Raw genomic sequence first — 25,528 nt, 5'->3', positions numbered from 1 at the left:
TTACTGATAAAAAACACTGACCTTAAATATTTTACCAAAAAGGTTTATAAGATCCTCTCCTCCCTTAAAGTAGATAACTCAGACAAAGTCAGAAGTAAATGGGAGGCTAATCTGGGTACCACTGATGTTGAGGCATGGAATAAGCTGATTGGCAGATCCCACTACGGGCCTTAGTATCTAACTCTACCTGGGAGAGACAATTAAAAATTTTACATAGATTATTTATTAGCTCTGAGGCCCGGCACAGAATGTTCCCGGGCCCTCTCTGACCTGTGTCTTAAATTTAAAATTGCTACTGGCTTTTTTTTTCACTGCTTGTGGAGCTGTCATGTTATTCTGCAGTTCTGGAATACAATCATACAGCAGCTCACCCTCATCTTTAAACACCATTTGCACCTTGGTCCAAGGACTTGTTTGTTGGAACTCAATGATGAACTTCCTGCTGATTTAAATAATAGAGACCTCCTTCACATTCTGCTGCACTGCTCCAGGAAATCTATCCTAGTCCAGTGGATCTCTGATAAAGCCACATCCCTTAATCAGTGGTTAAAAATTGTGTCCAATACCATTCCATTTGAAGCTTTCTCTACAGCATTAAAGGACAGACCCTCTCTATTTTTCCACACTTGGGATCCATACTTTGAAAACTTAGGCTTTAATGCCTCTCAAAGGATGAGATCTGGACTCACTGACCTGGCCTGGGTATGAGACACTCTGCAGATCTTCATGTTTTGACGTGTAAGCACATGTCATTAATATAAAATCCGGTTGGCAAATTGACATCATGGCCACTGCTTCCTCTTTTGCTAAAGGCTGGTTAGACCAGCATTTTATCATCAACTTAGTGGTAAACAGTTGATAGAACTCGGATGCCCCCCTCCCCCACCTCCCTTTTTTTTTTGGTCTGTATATCTTGTATTTTGTAGCACCTTGTTGATCATAACTTGTTTATGTTTCTGTCCTGTCTGTTTCTACTAGGGGAGTTCAATAAAAATATTGTTAAAAAAAAAAAAAAGATGACATTGAACACATCACATTATGACAGCTGTCTGTTTCAGAACAAATCTGGTGGTTGGACGAAAAACACAGGCATTCGCGTGCATTGTAGCGTCGGACTAAAACTTTTACGGTTTATTCAAACTAGATCCAGTAGTGCAACAGAACGCTGCAGGCTTGTGTGGCGGGGTGGGAGTGTTACTCCAAGGTGCGTGACTTGTTGAAAACCACCGCTGATCTGACTGCCAAAAGGCAAAGCTGCTATGTCTCTCTGCTTCTAGCATGCTAGTCCTACTGGTGATTGTTTGTCCTCATCAACAGATTGTATTAGAAGTAAGCGCATGTTTGTTAAGCTGGGGCACTTGATCTCATGATTATTTGTGTTTCTTTTTTTTTTGGAGCCCACTTCGATCAGTAACGCCACAGTTATAACAGACTATCAAACTGAATGTGAAAACCTGCATTTTGACTGCACTGTCGGATGTGAATCCAGCCTGGGTTGTGCTGAGTTGAGCTGAGGTAGAGTAGGAAAACAGTTTTAGGTTTCTTGGAATTACCATCACTCAGAAACTATCTTGTTCATCACACATCACTGCCCTGCTTAAAAAAAGACAACCTCCTAGGGACTGAGTTATAATATGTTGTGACTGAGACCCTGACCCACCAAACATCCTGGAAAGTAATACATTACATTTTTTGTTCTAAATTACATCATTACATAATCACCATCAGTAAACTGGACACTGTCTGACTCTGTCACTCGCAGGGAGGGAAGCTGTTTTCTGGGGAAAAGTTTACTGAACAACACAATAGTGGAGGAGTCAAACACTTGGTAAGTATAGTTGACTCTCTTGCATTCAGCATGCCAATTGCAAACTCCCTCAAAACTTCTGACATGCAAGAAAAGTGTGCCTTTGAGAGTAGCCTTTTATATTATTGAGTGCACCAATCCTGCTGTGTGATGAGCATCCTGATATTCCACACAGATGGATTGATTATTTATTAGATTTTAACAAGCTTTTGCTCAAACTTTGAGAAAAATTAGTTTTTGTGTGCAAGTTTCAGATCTTTTATTTCGACTTGGGAAAAATGAGGACATAAACAAAAAAAAAGTGTTGCATTTATATTTTGGTGAGTGTAAGAAATGCACTTCCTGTACAGTCTTTGTGAGGGTTTTCTTCTGTCCATTAATGTGAACAGAATATATATAGAATAATATATAATAAATACCAAACAACCTTAAGGGCCCCTAACCCTTTGATTCATTTAAATTGGTATATTAAGCATTTATGTTTCAAGGGATTGTTGCTTCTAGTAATAGTCTGGATTACACTATACTCTATGTAAATGTATGATTTTAATCCTGATCAATTGAATACTGCTCTAAAAAGCCTGTATCTGTTTTGTTTTTTGGCATCAGGACATGGATAGGTGTTTTCCATTTCTTCTGCTTTTGCTGATGGGTACACATGGTAAGTCCTTAAACATCAGTATTACTTTAGTTGTTTGCAGTTTTGTATCCTTTGTTATGATAAGAGGTACTTTGACAAAATGGTGTTGCATACATTTGGTACATGCATTGGGTAGCGAGTAGCTCAATGACAACAAAAGTTCAGACAAAGTAGCCATTCAGTTTCATTTGCAGTAGTCCATAAAGTAGCAAAATCTGTTAAAAAAATAGTTATTCATGCCTTTTTAGACAAAGTCAAAGTCTTCATTTAATCAGGTCTGAAATAGTTATTTATAATTAGGGCCCGAGCAGGTCATCGACCTGTGAGGTCCCTATTGTAATTGGAAGGATTATTCTGCACTTTAACTGCAGTTTTGGAAGCCTGAACATACCCAAAAACTCACCAAATTTGGAATATACGTCACATCTAGTGAAAAATTTGATAATTTAATGTTGTTGGGTGAGGTCGTGACCTGCGGGCTCTGAAGCGCCCCCTAATGTTCTTCCCTGCCTTCCACATGCGCGTAGACGAACGAAATTCGGTACGCAGATTTATCATGAGCAGATGCACAAAAAAGTCTGTGGGGACCATACTGTCACTCCAACAGGAAGTCAGCCATTTTGATGTGTGGCGGCATTTTTGTCCAATTCATGCCTACTTTAAAAAACTATCTTGTCCTAGAGCTGAAACACCACAGTCTTCAAATTAACTCAACTATTTTCTTCATGCCTTGAAGAACAAAAGTTATGGAAATCATTCAGCTGCGCCAAACTTTAGTGGGCGGGGCAGTGGAAACCATTTTTTCCTCACGCCGTCAAGCATCGAGGCTTTATAACTTCAACATACAATTTCCTATCCACACCAAACTGCTCATAACTGTAGAGGCTGTCTCCCCGAATAAATCTCAGCATCAATACTTAGTCTGCCATTTTGCTTTTGGCCACCATTTTGAAATATTGCCAATCTTCGTACTTAAATTATGTCCTCCTACAGATGTAACACCACCGACTTCAAAGTCACTCAGTAGCATCCTCTGACCTTGACGATGAAAAGTTATGGAAATCTTTATCCTACGTCATACCTGCTGGCCACAGTGGAGCGGTCAATTCAAATCCGTCGCCGCAAAGCATCGTGTCCTCATAACTTCTCCATACAATGTCCTATCTCGGCCAAATCTCTCAGGAATGCAGAGGGAGTCGCCCTGATGAGATCTGTGTTGTCATGGGGCGTGGCCGTGACCTGCGGGCTCTGTAGTGCCCCCTATTGTGATGCCCCGACTGCTACTTGTACATAAAAGGACGAAAATTGGTACGCATATTCATCATGACCAGACGCACAAAAAACCCATTTGGATGCATACTCTCACTCCAACAGGAAGTCAGCCATTTTGATGTGTGGCGGCGTTTTTTACAAATTCATGCCTACTTTGAAAACTATCTTGTCCTAGAGCTTAAACACCACAGTCTTCACATTCACTTAGTGTCATCTTCATGCCTTGAAGAACAAAAGTTATGGAAATCATTCAGCTGTGTCAAACCTGGTGGGCGTGACGGGGGACGCCATTTTCTCCTTTGCGGTCAAGCATCAAATCCTTATAACTCCAACATGCAATGCCCCATCTCCACAAAATTCCTCAGAAATGTAGACAGCCTCGCCCTGAATACATCTAGACATTCATTCAAAGTTGGCCATTTTGAATTTGGCGGCCTTTATGAAATATTGCCATGTATCGTACTTTCACGTCTTCCTCCTGCAGATTGGACGCCACAGACTTCACAGTCAGTAAGTATACTCCTCAGACCATGCCAAAGACACGCTAGGAAAATCTTTATCCTACGTCATACCTGCTGGCTGGGGCGGTGCCTGCCATTAAAATCCTTTGTCATGAAGCACCAATTCCTGATAACTCCTTCATACTATTTCCTATCTCGGCCCAATCTCTCAGGAATCTAGAGGGAGTCGCCATGAATAGATCTGTGCATCAATACTGTTTCATATCCATAGCGCCACCCACTGGAAACATTAAGCAAGTTTTAACTCGGTCAATTTGGGCGTCCTACATGCATGTACATGAATGAAATTTGGCACGCATGTGTGTTATGACAAGACGCACAAATGACTCATTTACACCCACACTCTCAGTCCAACAGGAAGTGGTCAATTTTGATTAGAAGCACATGAATTTAAGGTGTAAGTGATACAAGTTGCCACTAGATGGCATTGTTGTCTTTCAAGTCACATGTATCCTATCTGAATAACCTCTGAATAATTCCATTCAATTCCAGTAAGTCAGCCTCATATTTATCAGATTTTATTGAAACTTCAAAATGTGGCAGCATGCACTTCTTGGAATAAAAACTAGCAAACGAAGCAGAACTTAGGTCAAAAGCTTGACAGACAGCCATAAATACATTTTTGAAAGAAGGCAAGTGAAGCATTATTCTACACTCATTTATTTGCAGTGATGACCAACATAGTCAGATGTACATGGCATTTGCAGGTAGTTTTGTCTAAATTGCACATTACAACAGGGCATATTTGAAGGGTAATGGGTGAGCCACATAATGGATAAGTCAGTGGTAGTAAGCCACATCACACAATTTTCAAATAAGCCAATTTGCTAAAAATGCCATTTGCGTGTTGTGTCTGCCCTGTCAATGTGGCACACAACAAGATGTGTGTAGTTGTGATTCTGCCCAGCTTTTCCGCGATGAACGAAGTGGCTTCCCCTGCGATATGAAACAACTGAGTGAGTTCTTTGGTTAAACACAGCTACTGCAGGACGCTCGTCAAACCTGGTCACTTGACCGCTGTCCCTTTCCAAAAGGAAAAATCACATCTGGCTGCACTCCACTACCTATCTAAATCTGTGGCATTCCACTTCCATCCTCCCCTATGATGCGCTGCCTTCCTGCCTTCACAGTGACAACAGAAGGCAGTGTCTTAGCTGTGCCGGTAGTCGAGTGGTTAGAGTGCATGCCACATACGCAGTGGACCCGGGTTCGAATTTAGGGCAGAGGAAGTTTACTGCAAGCCACAACCCCCCCCTTCTCTGTCCCACTTCCAATCTATTCCCTGCAAAAACACAGGTGTCCATGCCTGAATTCCAGACAAAGGCAAAGAGAAGGCCGTAACACTTCACACAACATAACAGTGCAGGATCGATTGTCAAAACATACCTGATTACTAAATGTTTTAGAAATCATTCACCTGTAGTCCATTTGGATTTCTGTGGATTGCAGGAAGTTGTTCTGACTTCACCTGAAAGCGCTTAATACTGGCAGGGGCAACCCACCACGTTACAAACACACATTGGGAGAAGAGGCTGATATTCACCCCCCGCGTGCACTGTCCCAAACACAGGCAGTTGCCGCCTCCGTGAACAATGATCAAGCAATGGGGCTTAAGCCGCAGCGTGTTTAGACGGCAGCACACTCCGACATGTGCGCGGACTGCGAGGGCCCGTTCATCACTGCTTGCAGTTTTAATTATAAAACTGCGAGCAGTGATGAACGGGCCCTTGCAGTCCGCACGTGTCAGGGCATGCTGCCTTCGACGCACGCCGCCGCCGGGCTTACCCGCACAAAACCTTCCGTTTCAGTTTTTCCTGTGATTTGGTGGGCTGTTTTTCCTATGATTTGGTGGGCTGTTCCTCCTGTCGGTATTAAAGAATGTCTGAAAAGGCTGAAAAGCTGAATGCGATACATCATTAGCTTTGGAATACGCAGTACAATGTCCAACACAACATTAGCATAGGCAAAGCATGCTTAACAGCATGATGGCTTGACATACTGACTGTTAACCACAGCTGTGTTTTGTGTTATTTAATGATCTCATATCATAAAAAACAAGGTTTCTCTGCTCTCAACATATATAAGCTGGTCCTCCCTGAGCCTGCCAACTCCCAGAATAAGGAAAACCACTGATTCCTGCATGATCTCTGCAGCCCACTAACTGGTAACAAGGCGCTCCTACAGGCTGTTCAGATTCTGCTCCTTTCGTCATGTAACGTCAGGAGTCATTTTCATAGGCCTGCCTCCTCTGCGCGGTGATAGGAGATATCAGAGAGGGGGGCGTTCATCCCCGCGGTGAAGTTCGGTGTGTCCAGCGGAGAGACAGCAGTGTTTTAACAACGTTGTCGCTCAGAGCTAGACACGCAATTGCTCTGTTGTTGGTCGTAATAATCTACACAAGTGCCTATATTCTGTCCCAGCTACAGAACAACAGAAGAGACCATGGTTGTGTTTCCTTTTTAATGACAACGTGCCGGCTGCGGCACAAACACAAAGTCGGTCAGTACAACGCAGTCTTTGCCTCGGCACTGATCCTCGTAAAACGATCAGTCTCAACCATACCGGACGCAGCAACTGCACCCAAGCCACCTTTAATTGTCGCCGCGATTCGATTACATTTGCCGACGAGTATGGTGAAGTCAGCTGAAAACTGGCTAACTAGTTGGCTCCACTTCGGTGGAGCAATGGCGTTTGAAGCGAGTTTGATAATAATGATATTACGATGGAGCTTGGTTTTCACTGTAGAAAGTCTGGAAACATGTGCAGACTGGAGACAGAAACTATGCGAACAGTGTCCAAGAGTTTTGAGACTGTGTTTGAGATAAACGAAGCTTTCGCTAGCTGTTGGCCATTAGCTACACGATAGCACTGTAACAACACAAAAAAAACTAACATTATTTAGCCACACTAACCATTCTGAAATGTCCTGCTGCAGCCGCAGAGTCTGTACTTCTTCAGCAGCCTCTCCTTCTGGGTCCGATTCTGGGTCAAACTGGTTCGGCTGAACGAAAGAATCTCCGCGAGCCATAGTGTTACATCCACCGTACACATTAGCGAATGCCGTTAGCATAACGGGCTTCCTCAGAGTGACAGTATCCAAAGCTCCCCAAGTACGCGTTGACAGACGGAGCTCATTAGCATTTAAAGGTGCAGGCACAGAAACAGAGTGCTCTGATTACAGCTCAGCAGAGCGACTTTTTGACAGCTGGAATGCAGGACCACGGATGTGTTTGAGTAATACATATCAAATACAGAGTTGTTGGACCTCTGACAGCTGTGTGACATTGATGAAAAACAGTATAATATGGGACTTTTATCCAAAGAAATCACTCAGTTGTTTAAAATGGCAGGGGAAGCCACTTTGTTCATCGTGGAAACGTTGGTCAGAAACACAACTACACACATCTTGTTGTGTGCCACACTGAGAGGGCAGACACAACACACAAATGGCATTCTTAGCAAATTGGCTTGATTGAAAATTGTGTGCTGTAGTTTACTACCACTGACTTATCCATTATGTGGCTCTAAACATTACCGTCCAATTATTCCATGTTGTAATGTGCAATTCAGACAAAACTACCTGCAAATGCCATGTACATCTGACTATGTTTGTCATCACTGCAGATAAATGAGTGTCAAATGATGCTTCACTTGCCTCCTTACCAAAATGTATATATGGCTGTCTATGAATGTCAAGCTTTTGATCTGATGTCTCCTTTGTTTGCTAGTTTTTATTCCATAAAGTGCATGCAGCCACATTTTGAAGTTTCAATAAAATCTGATAAATTTGAGGCTGACTTCCTGCCATGGAATGGAATAATCTAGAGGTTATCCAGAGGTTGCGAAGCACAAAGGACACCTGTGACTTAAAAGACAACACTGCCATCTAGTGGTGACTTGTGTCACTCACAGCTTGTAGGAGCCCTAATGGAATGAGATTAAAACTAATTTATGTTTCCAGTGGGTAGGGCTATGGATATGACAGAGTATTGATGCACAGATCTATTCATGGGGACTCCCTCTCGATTCCCTCTCGATTTGGCCTAGATAGGAAGTTAGTTATCAAGACTTGATGCTTCATGACCACGGATGTTAATGGCGGACTCCGCCGCGGCCAGCAGGTATGACATAGGATAAAGATTTCCACAACTTTTCATCTTCAAGGTCAGAGGATGCTACTGAGTGACTTTGAAGTCGGTGGTGTTACATCTGTAGGAGGAGATCATTTAAGTACTGATTTAAGTATTGATGCTGAGATTTGTTCGGGTGACAGCCTCTACAGTTACGAGCAGTTTGGTGTGGATAGGAAATTGTATGTTGAAGTTATAAAGCCTCGATGCTTGACGGCGTGAGGAAAAAATAGTTTCCACCGCACCACCCACTAAAGTTTGGCGCAGCTGAATGATTTCCATAACTTTTATTCTTCGAGGCATGAAGAAAATTACTGAGTTAATTTGAAGACTGTGGTGTTTAAGCTCTAGGACAAGATAATTTTCAAAGTAGGCATGAATTGGACAAAAACGCCGCCACACATCTAAATGGCTGCCTTCCTGTTGGACTGACACTAGGGGTCCAAATTGGTTGTTTGTGCGTCTGGTCACGAGGAATCTGCGTATTGAATTTCGTTCTTCTACGCACTTGTAGGAGGCGGGGCTGAACATTAGGGGGCGCTACAGAGCCCGCAGGTCACGACCACGCCCAGTGACAATGCAGGATCGCTATTTTCACTTAACCTGACGCAAATTCCAAATTTGGAGAGTTTTCGATTATGTTCAGGCATCCAAAACTGCAGTCGATGTCGGATCGGAATAATAATAATAACGAAGAATAATTCTTCCAATTACAATAGGGACCTCACAGGTCGATGACCTGCTCGGGCCCTAACCATTATTTAAAACTGCAAGCAGTGATGAATGGGCCCTCGCAGTCCGCGCGTGTCGGGCTGTGGCATTGTCGGACTGCACGCTCACCTGTTACAAGCATGTCATGACGGGGAGAAAACAAGCAGTGAACGTCATGTCAATCGGATGATGTTTGTCTGACTTCCTGTGTCCAGTGGGTGTCGCTATGGATATGACACAGTATTGATGCACAGATCTATTCATGGCGACTCCCTCTAGATTCCTGAGAGATTTGGCCGAGATAGGAAATTGTATGAAGAAGTTATTAGGACTCGATGCTTCATGACGAAGGATTTTTATGGCGGGCACCGCCACGGCCAGCAGGTATGACGTAGGATAAAGATGTCCATAACTTTTCATCTTCAAGGTCAGAGGATCATACTGAGTGACTGTGAAGTCGGTGGTGTTACATCTGCAGGAGGAGATAATTTAAGTATGAAGATTGGCAATATTTCAAAATGGCGGCCAAAAGCAAAATGGCCGACTTAGTATTGATGCTGAGATTTATTCGGGGAGACAGCCTCTACACTTATGAGAAGTTTGGTGTGGATAGGAAATTGTATGTTAAAGTTATAAAGCCTTGATGTTTGACCGCGAGGGGAAAAAATGGTTTCCACCGCACCGCCCACTAAAGTATGTCGCAGCTGAAAGATTTCCATAACTTTTGTTCTTCAAGGCATGAAGATGATAATTGAGTGAATGTGCAGACTTTGGTGTTTAAGCTCTAGGACAAGATCATTTTCAAAGTAGGCATGATTTGGACAAAAATGCTGCCACACATCAAAATGGCTGCCTTTCTGTTGGAGTGACGGTATCGGTCCAGAAGGGTTTTTTGTGCGTCTGGTCATGAGGAATCTGCGTATTGAATTTCTTTCTTCTACGCACTTGTGGGAGGCGGGGCTGAACAATAGGGGGCGCTACAGAGCCTGCAGGTCACGACCACGCCCCATGACAACACAGATTTGTTCAGGGCGACTCCCTCTGCATTCCTGAGAGATTTGGCCAAGATAGGAAATTGTATGAAGAAGTTATGTGGACATGATGCTTTACGGTTAAGGATTTGAATTGACCGCTCAAGGCATGAAGAAGATAATTGAGTTAATTTGAAGACTGTGGTGTTTAAGCTCTAGGAGAAGATAGTTTTCAAAGTAGGCATGAATTTGGGAAAAATGCCGCCACACATCAAAATGGCTGACTTCCTGTTGGAGTGACAGTATGGGCCCCCCGACTTTTTTTGTGCGTCTGGTCATGAGGAATCTGCGTACTGAATTTCATTTGTCTACGCGCATGTGGAAGGCAGGGAAGAACATTAGGGGGCGCCACAGAGCCCGCAGGTCACGACCACACCCAGTGACAATGCAGGATCGTAATTTTCGCCATATGTGATGTATATTCCAAATTTGGTGAGTTTTTGGGTATGTTCAGGCATCCAAAACTGCAGTCAAACTTGGAGAAGAAAATTTCTTTCCTTCCAATTACAATAGGGACCTCGCAGTTCTACCTGCTCGGGCCCTAATTAGATTTGTTTTAAATGTTTACCTCTCAGGATCTTCATAAGAGCAGGATTAAAAGCAGCACATCAATAGTTTTAACATAGAATGTGGAAAGATATATCTAAAGAACAGAATGAACAGATGAACAACCATAAACATCAGAAACCCTCAAAAATCTATATTATTATATAGCATGTCATATATTATACATGCAAGTTGTGTTTTCAGCGCAGAGGAAATAGAGTGTTCAAGCTCTGACAGTCATATAGGAACCCTGAAATTCAAAATGTTATGCCTGTTCTCCAGAGTGAGCTACACTGTTCCTCTCGCAAAAAGCTTAGAGAACAGCCAGCCATCAGCCAGTTGATAGGATGCCACAGTGGGCAAAGCCATTAATCAATGCAAAGGAAACAAGCTGGATTAAATGAGTCAGAGGGACACATGCTAGTTGCCACCAGTGTGTCCCCAAATGAGAGGCTGTTGTGTCGGGGAAGATACTAGATATTGTTAGTATTGTGGGCTTAAAGCTGCATTAGTCCAAGTTCTTCAACCTACCTCTGAGTTATAGAACAGCTGGTATTGTGTCTCTCTATGGTTGTTACTTCCTTGCTATGCTCAAAGCATTAGCTCTTGTTTTCCTTCTTTCTCGCCTCTACTAACCCACATGTACAAACCCCAATTCCAGTTATATTGGGATGTTGTGTAAAATGTAAATAAAAACAGAATACAATGATTTGCATATCCTTTTCCACTTAGATTGCACATTTCAACATTGATGGTGCCTTCACAGATGTGCAAATTACCCATACCATGGGCACTAACACACCCCCATACCATCACAGATGCTGGCTTTTGAACTTTGCGCTGATAACAATTTAAATGGTCCTGTTCCTCTTTGGCCCAGGGGACCCGATGTCCGTGATTTCCAAAAACCATATGAAATGTGGACTCATCAGACCACAGCACACTTTTCCACTTTGCGTCAGTCCATCTCAGATAAGCTCGGGCCCAGAGAAGCGACGTTATTTCTGGATGTTGTTGATATAGGGCTTTCGCTTTGCACTGTAGAGTTTTAACTTGCTGTAGTGACAAATTGTGTTAGCTGACAGCGGTCTTCTGAAGTGTTCCTGAGCCCATGTGGTAATATCCTTGACAGAATGATGTTGGTTTTTAATGCAGTGCCAATGAAATGTCACAGGCATTCAATGTTATTCCGCTTACATGCAGAGATTTCTCCAGAATCTCTGAAACTTTTGATAATATTATGGACTGTAGATGATGAAATCCCTCAATTTCTTGCAATAGTATGTTGAGAAACGTTGTTCTTAAACTGTAGGACTATTTGCTCAAGCAGTTGTTCACAAAGGGATGAACCTCGCCCCATCCTAGCTTGTGAACGACTGAGCCTTTCGGGGATGCTCATTTTATACCCAATCATGACCCCAACCTTTTTCCAATTAACCTGTCCAATTAACCTGTTCACCTGTGGAATGTTCCATGTGTTTTGTAAGCATTCCGCAAATTTCCCAGTCTTTTGTTGCCCTCGCCCCAGCTATTTTGGAACGTGTTGCAGACATCCAATTCAAAATGAATGAATATCTAAATTAAAAAACAGTAAAGTTTATCAGTTTGAATTGAAGTGAGTTTGATTAAATATCTTGTCTTTGTAGTGTATTCAATTGAATTTAAGTTGAAAAGGATTTGCAAATCATTGTATTCTGTTTTTATTTACGTTTTGCACAATGTCCCAAATTCATTGGAATGGGCACATCCACAGACACCCTCTTTTATACAGATTGTTTGGAGTTAACTTGGCCTTCATTTAGGAAACAAGATGCCAGTTACACAGTATGACTTATGACTTCGAACAGCAGGATTCAGCTCTGATGCCAAACTTGTTAATGCCATCTTGCCGTCTCTCTCTCTCATGCTTACACATTCTATGCTTGGTTCTATAGCTGTAGTCAGGTGATTGTTTAAAGTATGATTGATTACTGTTCAATACTGTTAATGATGTATTACATGTATAGAACTATTATACTATACAGAGAAGTTGTCTGATTATTTGTGCATATGTGTCGTAACGGCTGGTTGTGACGGTCAAAAAGATTGACGACTGTGTGCATTTCCGGCTGTGGTTGACAAGTACATTCTATGCTTTTAATATTGTTTTTCTTTCCAGGCTTGTGTCAACAAGAGGAAGTCTGCTCAAAGTCTGTGATCAACTCTTGTCGGGACTGTATCAGATCTGGGCCATACTGCGTGTGGTGCAAACAGCTGGTGAGAAATTAAGTTTATGTAACACCCTCAAACTGTCCCTGCTCAGGTATACAAACAGTAGAATGTATCAACATTAAACCATTGCTCAACTACAACAGCTATAATATTAGCAACCTGCTGAATAAACACCCTGTGAACACCCCCCCCCCCCCCATTTAGTCAGGGTGCCAAATGGAACCCTGGCCCCCATATGTCCAACTCTATTCTGAACAAACTACCCTTAAAGCTACTCAGCACCAACAACAATCAATCAATGATAATAATGAGAAAAAAAAAAGGGGGAAAAAAACCTCACCGCCTCTGTCCCTCATTAGGCCCCCCAGCTCCCCTCTCCATCCCCAACCACTGGTACCAAGAAGCTCCTTCAAAAAGGAAAGAGGGAGAGCAGAAGGCACCTGCAACAGAGCAGAGATGAATTAATACAGTATAAACATTAAGCACAGGGAGCCCTCGACAATGCATCTGCGACCACATTGTCCGACCCCTTAATATGACCGATCTCCAAACTATATGACTGTAGCAACAAAGCCCAACGAATCAGTCGCTGGTTTGGACATTGCAAGGAACTAAGAAAAGTCAAAGGGTTATGGTCTGTGAATACCACAACAGGTCCAGAGCTGACATAGACACTGAAATGCTGCAAGGCCAAAATCAAAGCCAATGTTTCCTTTTCAATAACTGAGTAATTCAACTGATGTTTATTGAACTTCCTCGAAAAAAAGCAAACAGGCTTATCAACATCCAAGTCATCAGGTTGCAATAACACTGCTCCTGCCCCGACATAACTGGCATCCACCTCAACTTTAAAGGGCTTATCCCACTGAGGAGCAGCCAAAACCGGAGCCTTACAAATGACGGTCTTCACATTCTCAAATGCAGCCTGACACTCAGAAGACCACTCAAATTTGACTTTACCCTTCAACAGATTGGTCAGAGGCGCCACCACAGTAGAAAAGTTTCTGCAAAAACAAGGGTAATACCCAACGAGCCCCAAAAAACACATCAGCTCCTTTTTGGTTGTAGGCACTGCATAGTCATCAATAGCTTGCACCTTTGTTCGTACAGGACACACTCTACCCTGACCCACAACACGACCCAGATAAGAAATTGTGGCCTTCGCAAAGTCACACTTGGCCAGGTTCACCGTCAAATGTGCGTGAGCCAAGCGGTCAAACAACTTCTCAATGCGGTCCAGATGAATGTCCCAATTGTCGGAGTAAACGACTACATCATCCAAATACAACGAACAACCTTCCAGATCTCCCACAACCCTGTTCATCAGGCGTTGGAAGGTTGCTGGTGCATTCCCCAAACCGAAAGGCATTATTTTATACGAATATAAACATGTAGGTGTAACAAAAGCGGCAATGTCTCTCGCCCTCCTAGACAACGGAACCTGCCAATAACCCTTGAGCAAATCAAATTTGCTCACAAATTGAGCCGACCCCACCTGGTCGATGCAGTCCTCCACACGAGGGAGGGGAAAACAGTACGGTTTTGTAACACTATTAACTTTACGGAAGTCCGAACAAAAACAAAAAATGGGCGTGTTATCCGACTTCGGCACAAATAAACAAGGTGAGGCCCAGGAGGAACAGGATGGCTCTGCCATGTCGTTTTCTAACATGTACTTCACCTCAGCGTCAAGATACTTGCGCTTCTCTGGATGAACACGATAGAACTTCTGTTTAATGGGCTTAGAATCGCCAACATCTATGTCATGTTCAGTCAGGTGCATGCAGGTAGGTGTATCATTAAATAGACATACATAACGTTTAATCAAACCATCCAACTGAGTGCGTTTCGCAAACCTCCAAATGACTGAGTAAACCATTCAAATTCTGTCTCTGAATTTTTAAGCCGGCCATAAAGTACAGCATCATCAGGGCCTGACACGCATCTCCCCCCTGCTCTGCCACAACAGGGGAGAGAGACACAGACACACAAGCAGAATGGACATCATTCAGTTTTACCTCCTGATTACCGGACTCCTGTACACGAACATAGTACGGTTTTAGCAAATTTACATGGCACAGTTGAGTGGAAGATCTACGATCAGGAGTAGCAATCAGATAATTCTGGTCAGACAACTTTTAACCACAGAATAAGGGCCAGAAAATTTAGCCTGAAATGGAGATGTTACAATAGGCAAAAGAGCTAGAACCTGATCTCCTGGGAGAAACACGATCTTCAACCTGCCGATCATAAAGTCTTTTCATGTTGCTTTGTGTACCAGCCAACTTACTCTTGGTCAGCTCCTGGGCCTTATACAACCTGTAACGAAAACCATGTACATATTCAAGCAGGTTCTGTGGTGGCTCCGTTTTCCTCCAATTATCCCGTAAAAGAGCCAACGGACCCCGTACAATGTGGCCAAACACGAGATCATTGGGACTAAACCCTGTACTCTCCTGAACAACCTCTTTAGCGGCCAACAACAGCCAAGGTAAACCCTCCTCCCAGTCACCCCTCAACTGAACACAGTATGCACGTAACATTGCCTTTAGTGTCTGGTGAAAACGTTCCAGAACGCCTTGACTGCGCGTGATAGGCAGATGCCTGATTGTGCTTAACACGCAACTGCTTCAAAATCTGCGAGAACAAATGGGAGGAAAAGTTTGATCCTTGGTCAGATTGGATCACCCTGGGAACACCAAAGATGGACATAAACTGGGACAAAGCACGCACGACAGACCTGGCTGTAATTGTGCGCAGCGGATAGGCAGCCGGATATCTTGTCCTCTGACACATCACTGTCAACAGATAACAAGCTCCCGATCTCGAAGGAGGCAAAGGCCCAACACAATCAATGATGAGATGCTCAAAAGGCTGAGTTATAGCTGGTATTGGGAACAAAGGAGCAGGCTTAAGGGTCTGATTAGGCTTGCTAGTAAGTTGGCATGTATGGCATGACTTTATGTAGGCTGACACATCTTTTTTTAACTGGGGCCAAAAAAAATACCTCAAGATGCGGTCATATGTCTTTCTGACCCCCAAGTGACCACTCACGTCGTGGGAAATCTTCAGCACCAAACTGCGCAACCTGAAAGGCACAACTACTTGGTAAATAGGATCACCAATGAAATTTTCCCACTGACGCACCCACTTCCTCATCAACACCCCTTTATCAAAAAAATAACACTGAGCATGATTTTTCACCTCAACCACCGGACAAGCCTTCTCCAGCAAAGCCTTGAGGGAACCATCAGCCTGCTGCTCTTCCACCAACTCACTGTAGGAGATAGACCAAGGAACATCAGGACATGTCAAATCATACTGCAGTGGACTGTCAGTCTCTCCCACAGAGCCTCTATCAGCCTGTGTGCGCGCCATAGCACACGTCACAGCGCATGCTGTAAATACATCAGGAAACTCCTTCTCGTTTTTATCAGGTTCACTGCTAACCAGGGGTGCTGAAACCAGGATAGGAGGTGGAACATTAGCCAACACTCTACTACCACATATGTCATTATCCAGGATCACTTTGATCCCATCTAAGGGCAAAGCCGGACGCACACCAACCACCACGTTACCCTGAAAGGGATCACAAGACAACGTTATTTCATGTTGAGGCACATGCAGAACTCTCATTTCCATCCCCAGCACGGGAATGAATGAACCAGTACACGACTCCTCTGAAAACGGTAAGACTGATGTTAATATGAATGAATCGAAAGCAGCAGTATCGCGCAAGATCCTTACGCGCACTCTCTCTTCACCACCTACTAGACAAACAAAACCTTCACTGATAAAAGGCTCAAAAGACGTACGCCCCACACCTGACACCTGCGTCCCCGCCTCAACGGTCGTTGGAAAATTATCAGCGACGGGCGCAGTAAACATGGCCGGTTTGGGGGTAAAACTGGACTCTGTGTGCTCAGACCTAGATTTTAAAACATAACAATCATGCCTCCAGTGGCATGATTCCACTTATGACAATAGTTACAAACTTTGTCAAACTCACGAGCACCACATTTGTTCCCTTGCTGCTCCGGTCTTATCGGGCGCCCAGACCACACACCGGCCCCTGAGGAACTGTTCCTGTGCCCGCTACTGCGAACAGCAGGACCAACTCGCTCATGCGTCAACTTGTAGTCATCAGCTAAAGCGGCCGCCTCAGCTGTCGTCTTAACCTTGCGCTCACTTATATAAGTTACAGTGCGCTCCGAAACTGTTCCAGTATAACCAACTCACGCAGATCATCATATGAGTCAACCTCAGCGGCCACACACCAACGATCAAACTGAGTGGATAGGTCCCGTACAAACTCCATATGAGACTTTTCACCCTTCCTCCAAGTCCTAAACCTCTGGCGATAAGCCTCAGGGACCAGCTCAAACGCCTTCAGAATAGCTGATTTTACTGCTGCATACTTCCCACTCACTGCTACTCAAGGACGAATAAGCTTCCTGCGCCCTGCCGGTTATCACACACTGCAACAATAATGTACACGTGGCCTCAGACCACCCCCGAGCGTCCGCCAGATGCTCAAACATTAGAAAAAACGTCTCCGGATCTCGCTTATTAAATTTAGGGACAAGCTTCAAATCCCTCAAATCATTCACAGCAGCAGAATTCATCTGATTTCCCTCAGGCACAAAGGGACCATCAGTCAGAACATCAGACACTGCTCTTCCCTCACGAACTGCAACTTTTGTTTCTGCAGCTCCGGTCTTACCAATTCGGTTCCCTGCTTAATTTTCTCCAAAGACAATTCCTTCTCTGTCTCCCATTTCATACGTAATTCCAGCAACTCTTTCTGCTGCTCAAAAGATAAACCTGGACCAAAACCAAGATCCGCGACAGGTGGAAATGAATCATCACTCACCGAAGCAGTTTCCTTTACAGTGCTCAAAACCTTTATTTTAAACAGATGCACCTTCAGATTCACGCTAACGGCCTCCTTAACTCGTCTGTCACCCACATCAACTTTATAATAGTCGACCAACTTTAGTAACTGATCCCTTGAACACTCGTCTAACAGCTGCTCAGACGGGCTCTCCAAAAATTTCTTAACAATTTCATCCATACCTAAGCTTGCGAGAGAAGACCAGAGAGAAAGAAAAAAAAAGAAAAAATACAAAGGGCTAAACCCACCTATGTGCTTCAGTTTGGAGTTTCTCCGCTAGCTATCTGCCTGACCACAACTAACTATGATAACTCCCCCCTAGTCTTCATGAGGCGTGGTAGCGGGTATTTATGCACCTAGAGCCCACTGGCCCAGAAGCAGCAACCAGTAAACTGGCCACCACCTCTAAACCACGGGCAGTGCTCCCGAGCAAAATTGAGGAAAAGGGGAAAGGGATGCTCTCAACCACCATACCCCAACAATAACAACCCCCCCACCAACGAGTCCCAAAGGGGAGACGCCGCTAAACCTACCAGGAAAAACTCCATCAAAATCATGCACACACACACTTCAATCAACACTCACCTTCTCCTGCAAGGACCCATTACGCATGAATGAATGAATGAAAACCAAAACACGCCTGCGCATCAAGGCTCCACACCTCCTCAAACACCATAAATGGAGACACACGTCACCATCCACTAAAGGACTCCCAAGGGAACCCCCCTTGACGTCAATTACTGCACAAGATCAGTTGACCTGCTTCAATCACTGCCACACGCCACAATTACCGAAACTCAGATGCCCTGCGCCAACACGGACCAAATGCGGTCACACTGCGACAAGACAAATTAAAATAGGCTACCCTAAAAAAACAAACAAACAAACATCAAAACCACAAAACAATCGGACAAGCCCCCAACTTTGTTACGACTGGCTCCGAGGCCGCAACAAAATATGGATAATTGACACGGGATGAAAACAAAAGAGTTGTGTTTATTGATTATAAACACAAATTAAATGTACCATGGAGTGTGAAAGGGTATATCAGTGGTGTAAGAGGGTGCTTGTATGTGATGTCAAATGTGAGGTGCATGTTGTCCGGTGCAGAAAAGAACAGAACAAAAACAAAACAGCAGCAGCAGCAGGGTGTCGATCCTGAGGAAAGAGAGAGTGAGGACTCAAGCCAGCAGGCTTAAATCAGCTGCAGAGCCAGTCCCAGGTGCTCCCAATCAGCCATCCACTGCAACCTGCAACACACAGACACACCCACTACACATAGGACACAGCCAAGGGCTAAGGGCCGTAACAGTAGGGGGCTTTGATATTTCAAGAGATCAGGACTTGATGGAAGACAGCAAGGAGTTGAAGTTTGCGACTGCTGCTGCAGCCATTCAAAGTCTGATGACAACTGGTTAACTATAGAATGAGAATGGGGGTACCTTTCATAGTGGACCAAAATAAGCTGTCCAGTGAAAGGAGCGAGTGCTTGTGATGCAGGAGATGCTGATGAGTACGCCTATGGCCGGATTTGTTGTCGAAAGTATGCCAGGGCGAGAGAGGGTTGAGGAGGAGATTGCGAGATAGAGGGCTCTCTAAAGCCAAGGAAAACCGAATTTTTCTTGTTGGCGGGAAAGTTGCGTATGGAGGAATTGTAGACTTTGCAGCAAAGGATGACTGGTGGGTTGCAGAGAGAAAAACTAACTAGGTCCGATTGACCAACCCAGGGAAGAGATTGTTACAGAGGAGGTTGTGGGAAGAGGATCTGGCAACTCAGTGCCAATATAGTGATAAAAGGTTGCTGCCAAGGAGGTAGTGGGGAGAGGACCTGGCAACATGGTGCCAGTAGACTAGAATAGGTTATTGGGAAGACATTTTGGGGAGAGGGACTGACAGCCTGGTGTCACATTTGATGTGATAAAGAAATAGTGGGGAGTAGGGCTGCACGATTCTGGAAAAAATGTGAATCACGATTTTTTTGCTTAGAATTGAGATCACGATTCTCTGGCACGATTTTTTCACAAATGTTTATTGCACTGATGAGTAAAAAAACATTGTAGTATGGCGGAGTCATACTACTATGCCTCTGCCAAAGCAATGTTTTTTTTTGTTTTGTTCAAGTTCTATCATTGGATGAGAAATTATTTTTGCAAAAGTAAAAAAAAAATAATTAGTCTCCAAGATGAGAGGGCATCCCTTAATCCCTCATGTTGTACAGTGTTTATTGGGGCTGTATCTTTGGCTAGGTGATATGTCATAGCTGCTTTGATCAGCTTTCTAAAACAGAGGCGTAATATTCCTCACGTAAACACGTGACATGAAGCCCGAACTTGGGCTGTGAACAGTTGACAACGAATTTGTCTTCAAAATAAGAGCTTTACATTGCACCCCATTGGAGTTTAGAACTGGGTTCTTAGCGGGGGACTATTAATTTGAAAGCAGTGACCGTTTCTAGCTTGCGCTACAACAACAAGCTAACACAACCAAACAGCTAGAGATCCGGGAGTCAGCGGCTGTCCAGTTGCTCATCTAGCAGGTGAGGTGGAAATAAGTGTACCCTCCGAGAAGGTAAATTGGCAAACCAAAACAGGCCCTCAATTTGCCGCCCTCTGTCTAAAACCGCGGACCTAGCAGCCAAAAGGACGGGCAGATTGGCGGCTTGCTGCCCCGTCTAAAAACGGCTTCTCACTCACTCCTTATAAACACTCAACTGCAGGCGGGCTTCCGCCACTGAATCACGTGTTGTAAAGACACTTTACCACAGGTTGAGGGAGGAGGCAGCGGCAGTGCTGCGTTTGGGGGCGCTTCAAAAAATCCGGGAGGAAAATAGGAGCATTTGTTTGTGATTCAGCACGAGATATAAAATGCTTCAGAATCGCTATGTGTAGAAATAAGATCACGTGTATGTGTGAATCGAGATCGCGATTTTTTTAACGATTTTTCGCGCAGACCTAGTGGGGACGCAGTAGACGTTGCTAAAGGTTGCTGCGAAGAGGTAGTGTGGGGAGGAACTAGCAACCCGGTGCCAGAAATAAGAGATTGCCTGCAGCCAAATAATATTTTGTATGCAAGAACGTATTCAGTAAGTCTAGATGTATGTGTAATGCTGTAGTCAAAAATATTAGGATCTCCTACTTAATCCAGTTGCATTGTGCAGTATGCAAGCCAGCATGCTTCTCTGGCTATTCTGATGCAGAGTCCTCTGCGCAGTGGAGAATATGTCACATACATCACGTCATGCAAATATAAAAGAAGCTGAGAGAGCACAACTATTTGACAGCACAATTGACACAAGGCTCAAGGCGCACTGTTTTGACGAAGTAGTATGTTCCAATTGTAGGCATACTGCATACAACTGTACGTACTTTGTAGGGGCTGCTGTATTGCTACAGTGGACTTACGTACTAATAGTAATGGAAAGTATGCTATTTGGAAAACACCCTATGTCCCAATAGTATGCATACTGCATGCAAAAGTCTGTACATTAGAAGGATGCTATTTGGAACAAATCCATGAAGGTTATTGCAAAAAAGAAATGGTAGTGGGTAGGGCTGCACGATATATCATTTGAGCATCGCGATGTACGTGTGTGCAATAGTCACATCGCAGAGCCTGAAATGTAGGATGCAAATGAACTCATCTAATTTCAAGGGTACCTGACACACACTGTGCATGCACAGCGATCCACCAATCACATTAGTTCTTAATCAGTGTGCCGAAGCAGACCATGCCCCTGCACATGGAGTAAGTCGCTGGTAACAACATTGAAAAATGAGCAACGATCAAGAGAAAATCTCGAAAAAAGAAGACTTGGTGCCAAATAGAAAAGCAACGACAGTTATCTGGAATTATTTCGGCTACAAGAAGGATGATATTGACCAAAAGTGTGTTCTGTGTCAACAGTGCCTTGCATTTGTTGCCACACCGAGAGGTTACACAACTAATTTGTTTGACCATTTACGTTGGTACCACACAGCAGAGTCCTGCATAGGTCTTATTTTGAAAACCTGCCCGTACACGGCATACTTAAAACTTAATCCGACCCGTTTTCCTACCGTAGCACAAATTACATTTCGCACCCGAGCCGACCCGCTATAAATTGTAACTGACGCCCCACCCGCACCTGAAGGAAAAAAAGACAGAAGTAATTTTTATAAATGAAAGTAAGCCAGCATGGGGAATGGAAGTTCTGGGACACGCAAGCACGCATGAATGAGCTCATATAAAATATAAATCCTTATCATTTTGAAATGCAGCATAACATAAAGTGCTCTTCAGGTCATCTGACGAAAATTCCTGTATTTTTTCATATTGCAATACATATCACAGGGTTAAAAAAAACAAAACGCAATGTCGTTTTTTTCCAATATCGTGCAGCCCTAGTAGTGGGAAGAGGAAGTGGCAACCCAGTGCCAAAAGCAAGAGATAGAGGTAGCTGTAAAGAGGATGTAGTGAGGAGTGGAATTGGCAACCCGGTGCCAGTAGAATGAGTAAGAGGTTGCTGGAAAGACGAGATGATGTTGTGTGAAGCTGGCAACCTGAATTTTGTTGTGTTCTGGTAGACGTGTTTATTAATGAAGGTGTAGATGTAGTCTGTAGTGAGATGTTGTGGTGTAAATCGAATCTGACTCTTGCTCAGGACAATGGCCCTCATTTATCAAACGAACGTACGGCAGAAAAACGTGCGTAACACCATTTCCACGCAAACTTTGGCATTTATCAATTTGGACGTGAGCCGAAGCTACGATCAGATCTCACGTCAGGTCTGAGCTCGTGTACGCACATCTGAGTCTGTGGATTTGCGATGCAGCACAGCAATATCTGGCTGAGTCTGAAAATAACAAACCTCAGCTTTCATTAAGCATAAGCAGTCACATATATAGATCAGATCAAAACGGATTCTTAAAACGAGTAAAAATTATTATTATTTTTTTTTAAAAAGGCCACGTTTTTACTGATAGGCTACCACTTTTTTGTAATATAAAATATGATAGGCTAAATAACCTAACATGTCAACTAATTAACGGAATACCTAATAACCCAGTTGGCAAACCCCGCTACAGAGCAGGAACGCAGACACACGCACACCGGTCACAGTGGAGCGCTGCTTCGGGTTGCTGAAGCGCAGGTGGCTCTGTCTCGGACCAGCAGGGGGAACGCTGCTGTATACCCCGGAGAAAGTGTGCGATATTATTTTGGCCTGTCAAGTTTTGCACAACATCGTATTAGAGAATGGAATGCCTTTGATGTGCCGGCGCAGTCAGATGAGCCAATGCCCATGGAATCGTGGCCAGCACAGCCTCCACTGAGGGCTATACGGAGGAGACAGGACCTCATTCATCGGCCTTAAAAATGTAAAGTATACTTTAAACTCTTGCAAATGCTCTGCAGTATTTAATCAGTAATGTGAAGTATTGGTGGAATTGGCTAAAGGCATAATAAACATAGAAAATGGACAACATTTAGTCATTTTTACACTTTATTAAGGCTTTTTTAGAGTTTCATTAATTTCTTTTAATGTGTTATTTATTGCATCAAGTGCGCCGACAACTGAGGCCAATAAACTGCATATTTCTGTTTGTCTGTCCAGGACCTCTGCTGTGATGTTGTTTGGTCTGGGCGCAGCAACGGAGCCAGAGGGCACGCGCTCTGGGGAGGAGACCTTGCCGACATGATGCTGGTGCCTGGCTCTGAAACATTTAAAAATACAATAAAAATGCATACCCATGTAACATGTGTAAGCCTTATTATGTGTAAGAAATGTTAACAGTCAGAGTTTGATAGATTTTACAATGCAAGCAAAAGGGGGTTGTTAGTTACCATTCTGCTCTGGCTCTGACGCGAGTGCGTCTGCGTCACCTCAGCCGGAGTCTGTTCCTCTGGCAACGCTGTTGACTGCCTCCGTTATTCTCTTCCATACAGCGTTTTTATGAGCTCCTTGAATTTCATTTTTCAGACTGCCAAAAAGCACATCTTTGTTTTGCTCCACCTTGGATGTCAGGATGCCGATCTCCATCTCGGAAAAGTTTCTCTTCTTGCTAGTGTTTCTTCTCTCCATGTTTGACCTCAGTGGGCGAGGCCTCCGAACCAAGAATATTTAAGGGCGTAAAATGTTAATGACGATCGAATTCAGCCGCCGCATTTATCAAGACCCGCACATTCATACGCTGAGATTGGTCAAATACGAATGCTTCATAAATCACACGTGTGTCCTGTCGTACGACCAATTCTGCGCTCAGATCTGCACCCGTTTTCACGCAAGATTGATAAATGAGGGCCATTATGTTCTGGGGAAGTCTTGCAGTCGGCTGTTCAGGATGCTGCTGAATAACTTCCCCAGGTTGCTGCTGACACTTATGCCTCTGTTGATGTTTCGCTCAAATTTATTTCCATTTTTAAAGACTGGTGTGATGATTCCTTTGCTCCAGATGTCAGGGAAATGTCCAATGTTCAGAACCAGGTTGAATAATTTTAATATGGCAATGCTGAATTTATGGTTATTAAATTTCAACACCTCATTTAAAATACCATCAGGCCTTCCTTAGTTGTATGTAAGGTCTGGATTTTAGCCAGTAGCTCCTGTTCAGTAATAAAGGGTTTTGACTGTCTTTAATGACTGATTCTAGAGTTTGTAGTTTGTTGAAGAGATCATTTTGGGACAAATTCAGTGTTATACAGGTTTTCAAAGTGTTTTTTCAATATTTCAACATTTTGAATAGTCAATTCTTCATTCTGTGATTTGCTGATAGAGTGCCATTTTTTCCAGGAATGATTTGAGTCAATGGATTCTTCAACAACATCAAATTGATGCTGTTCATGCTGCAGCTTTTTAGTTCGGAGTCTTCTTCTGAATAATTTCAATAATAGTTTCCCAATATTGGAGGCGGAGCTCAGGGTTGTCAGGTTGTCTGTGTTTTTGATTTGATAAACTCCTCAGTGTTTTTCTCAGTCTGTATCAAACCACTTTTTACTGGCTGACGTTTTTGATCTGTGGCGTTGACACTTTTTCAGGTTGGATAAAATGTGCCACATTGTCAAATATGTTAAGACTCCGTAAAGCCTGATTCAGGCCATTGTTACAGTGGGGATAATGGGTGGAAAGAAAATGGTCTAATTGAGATTGAATTGTTTGATGTCTGATTGCTTTCTGGTAGTCGTCCTTGCTACTGGTTGTCCATCTATAAGGTTGTTTTGTATAGTTTAATTTAGTGGGTTCTGTTACTGTCTTTCTGATGTAGAATGTTATTTTACTATGATAAAATAAGGGTGTGAGGGTGGCTGACTGTGAATGATCTGAGACGGAAGGGGTCTAGGTCTGTAATGCTATAGTCTACAGTGCTGTTGCCAAGAGGAGAGCTGTGTGTGTAGAGACCAAAGGAGTCCCCTCGAAGATCTACTGTTGTAATATTAAAACATTACCTTTAGCCATCCTAAAACACAATCTGTTATATTTAATCTTGTTTTTTTACCACATTTAAATAGTCATTGGGTCCTATTGTTCAGTCTCACGATGCTATTGGATAGTACATTTTTTTATAAGTCCCGCCTCGTGGCCATGAACTCACACAACCTCTCATGGTTTCCATGTACATATGTAGTTTTTGTAGAATACATTCATCAAATTTCTTTTAGAGCTTGTTATATATTTGTTGTAATATTACAACGTTGGGTAAGTGTGGTAGACAAATAGCAGGCTTGTTGCAGTGGGAACAGACGGGTTGTATTCCCTCCACTACACCACTGCCTGAAACAGAGTGTTTTTTTA

General features: G+C 43.5%; 1 protein-coding gene and 1 long non-coding RNA gene across 3 annotated transcripts in view; both read left to right on the top strand.

The window, feature by feature from the left end:
* The window catches only part of itgb2 (integrin, beta 2), an 83,129-nt gene that overhangs the window by 5,150 nt on the left and 52,451 nt on the right, over nucleotides 1-25,528 (top strand). For both annotated transcript variants that reach the window (XM_030428391.1, XM_030428390.1), the window contains 3 exons: nucleotides 1,763-1,828; nucleotides 2,417-2,468; nucleotides 12,817-12,914. In XM_030428391.1, coding sequence (XP_030284251.1) covers nucleotides 2,420-2,468; nucleotides 12,817-12,914 — 147 coding nt within the window. In that variant the 5' untranslated portion in view covers nucleotides 1,763-1,828; nucleotides 2,417-2,419. The remainder of the gene's footprint in view (nucleotides 1-1,762; nucleotides 1,829-2,416; nucleotides 2,469-12,816; nucleotides 12,915-25,528) is intronic.
* On the top strand, nucleotides 22,877-23,495 carry LOC115588081 (uncharacterized). Its single transcript, XR_003985272.1, has 2 exons — nucleotides 22,877-23,117; nucleotides 23,354-23,495. It is a non-coding gene; the product is annotated as an uncharacterized LOC115588081 (long non-coding RNA).

The sequence above is a fragment of the Sparus aurata genome, chromosome 9 (assembly GCF_900880675.1).
Source record: "Sparus aurata chromosome 9, fSpaAur1.1, whole genome shotgun sequence".
NCBI classification, from domain to species: domain Eukaryota; kingdom Metazoa; phylum Chordata; class Actinopteri; order Spariformes; family Sparidae; genus Sparus; species Sparus aurata.
This window is presented reverse-complemented; position numbering and strand designations above follow the sequence as displayed.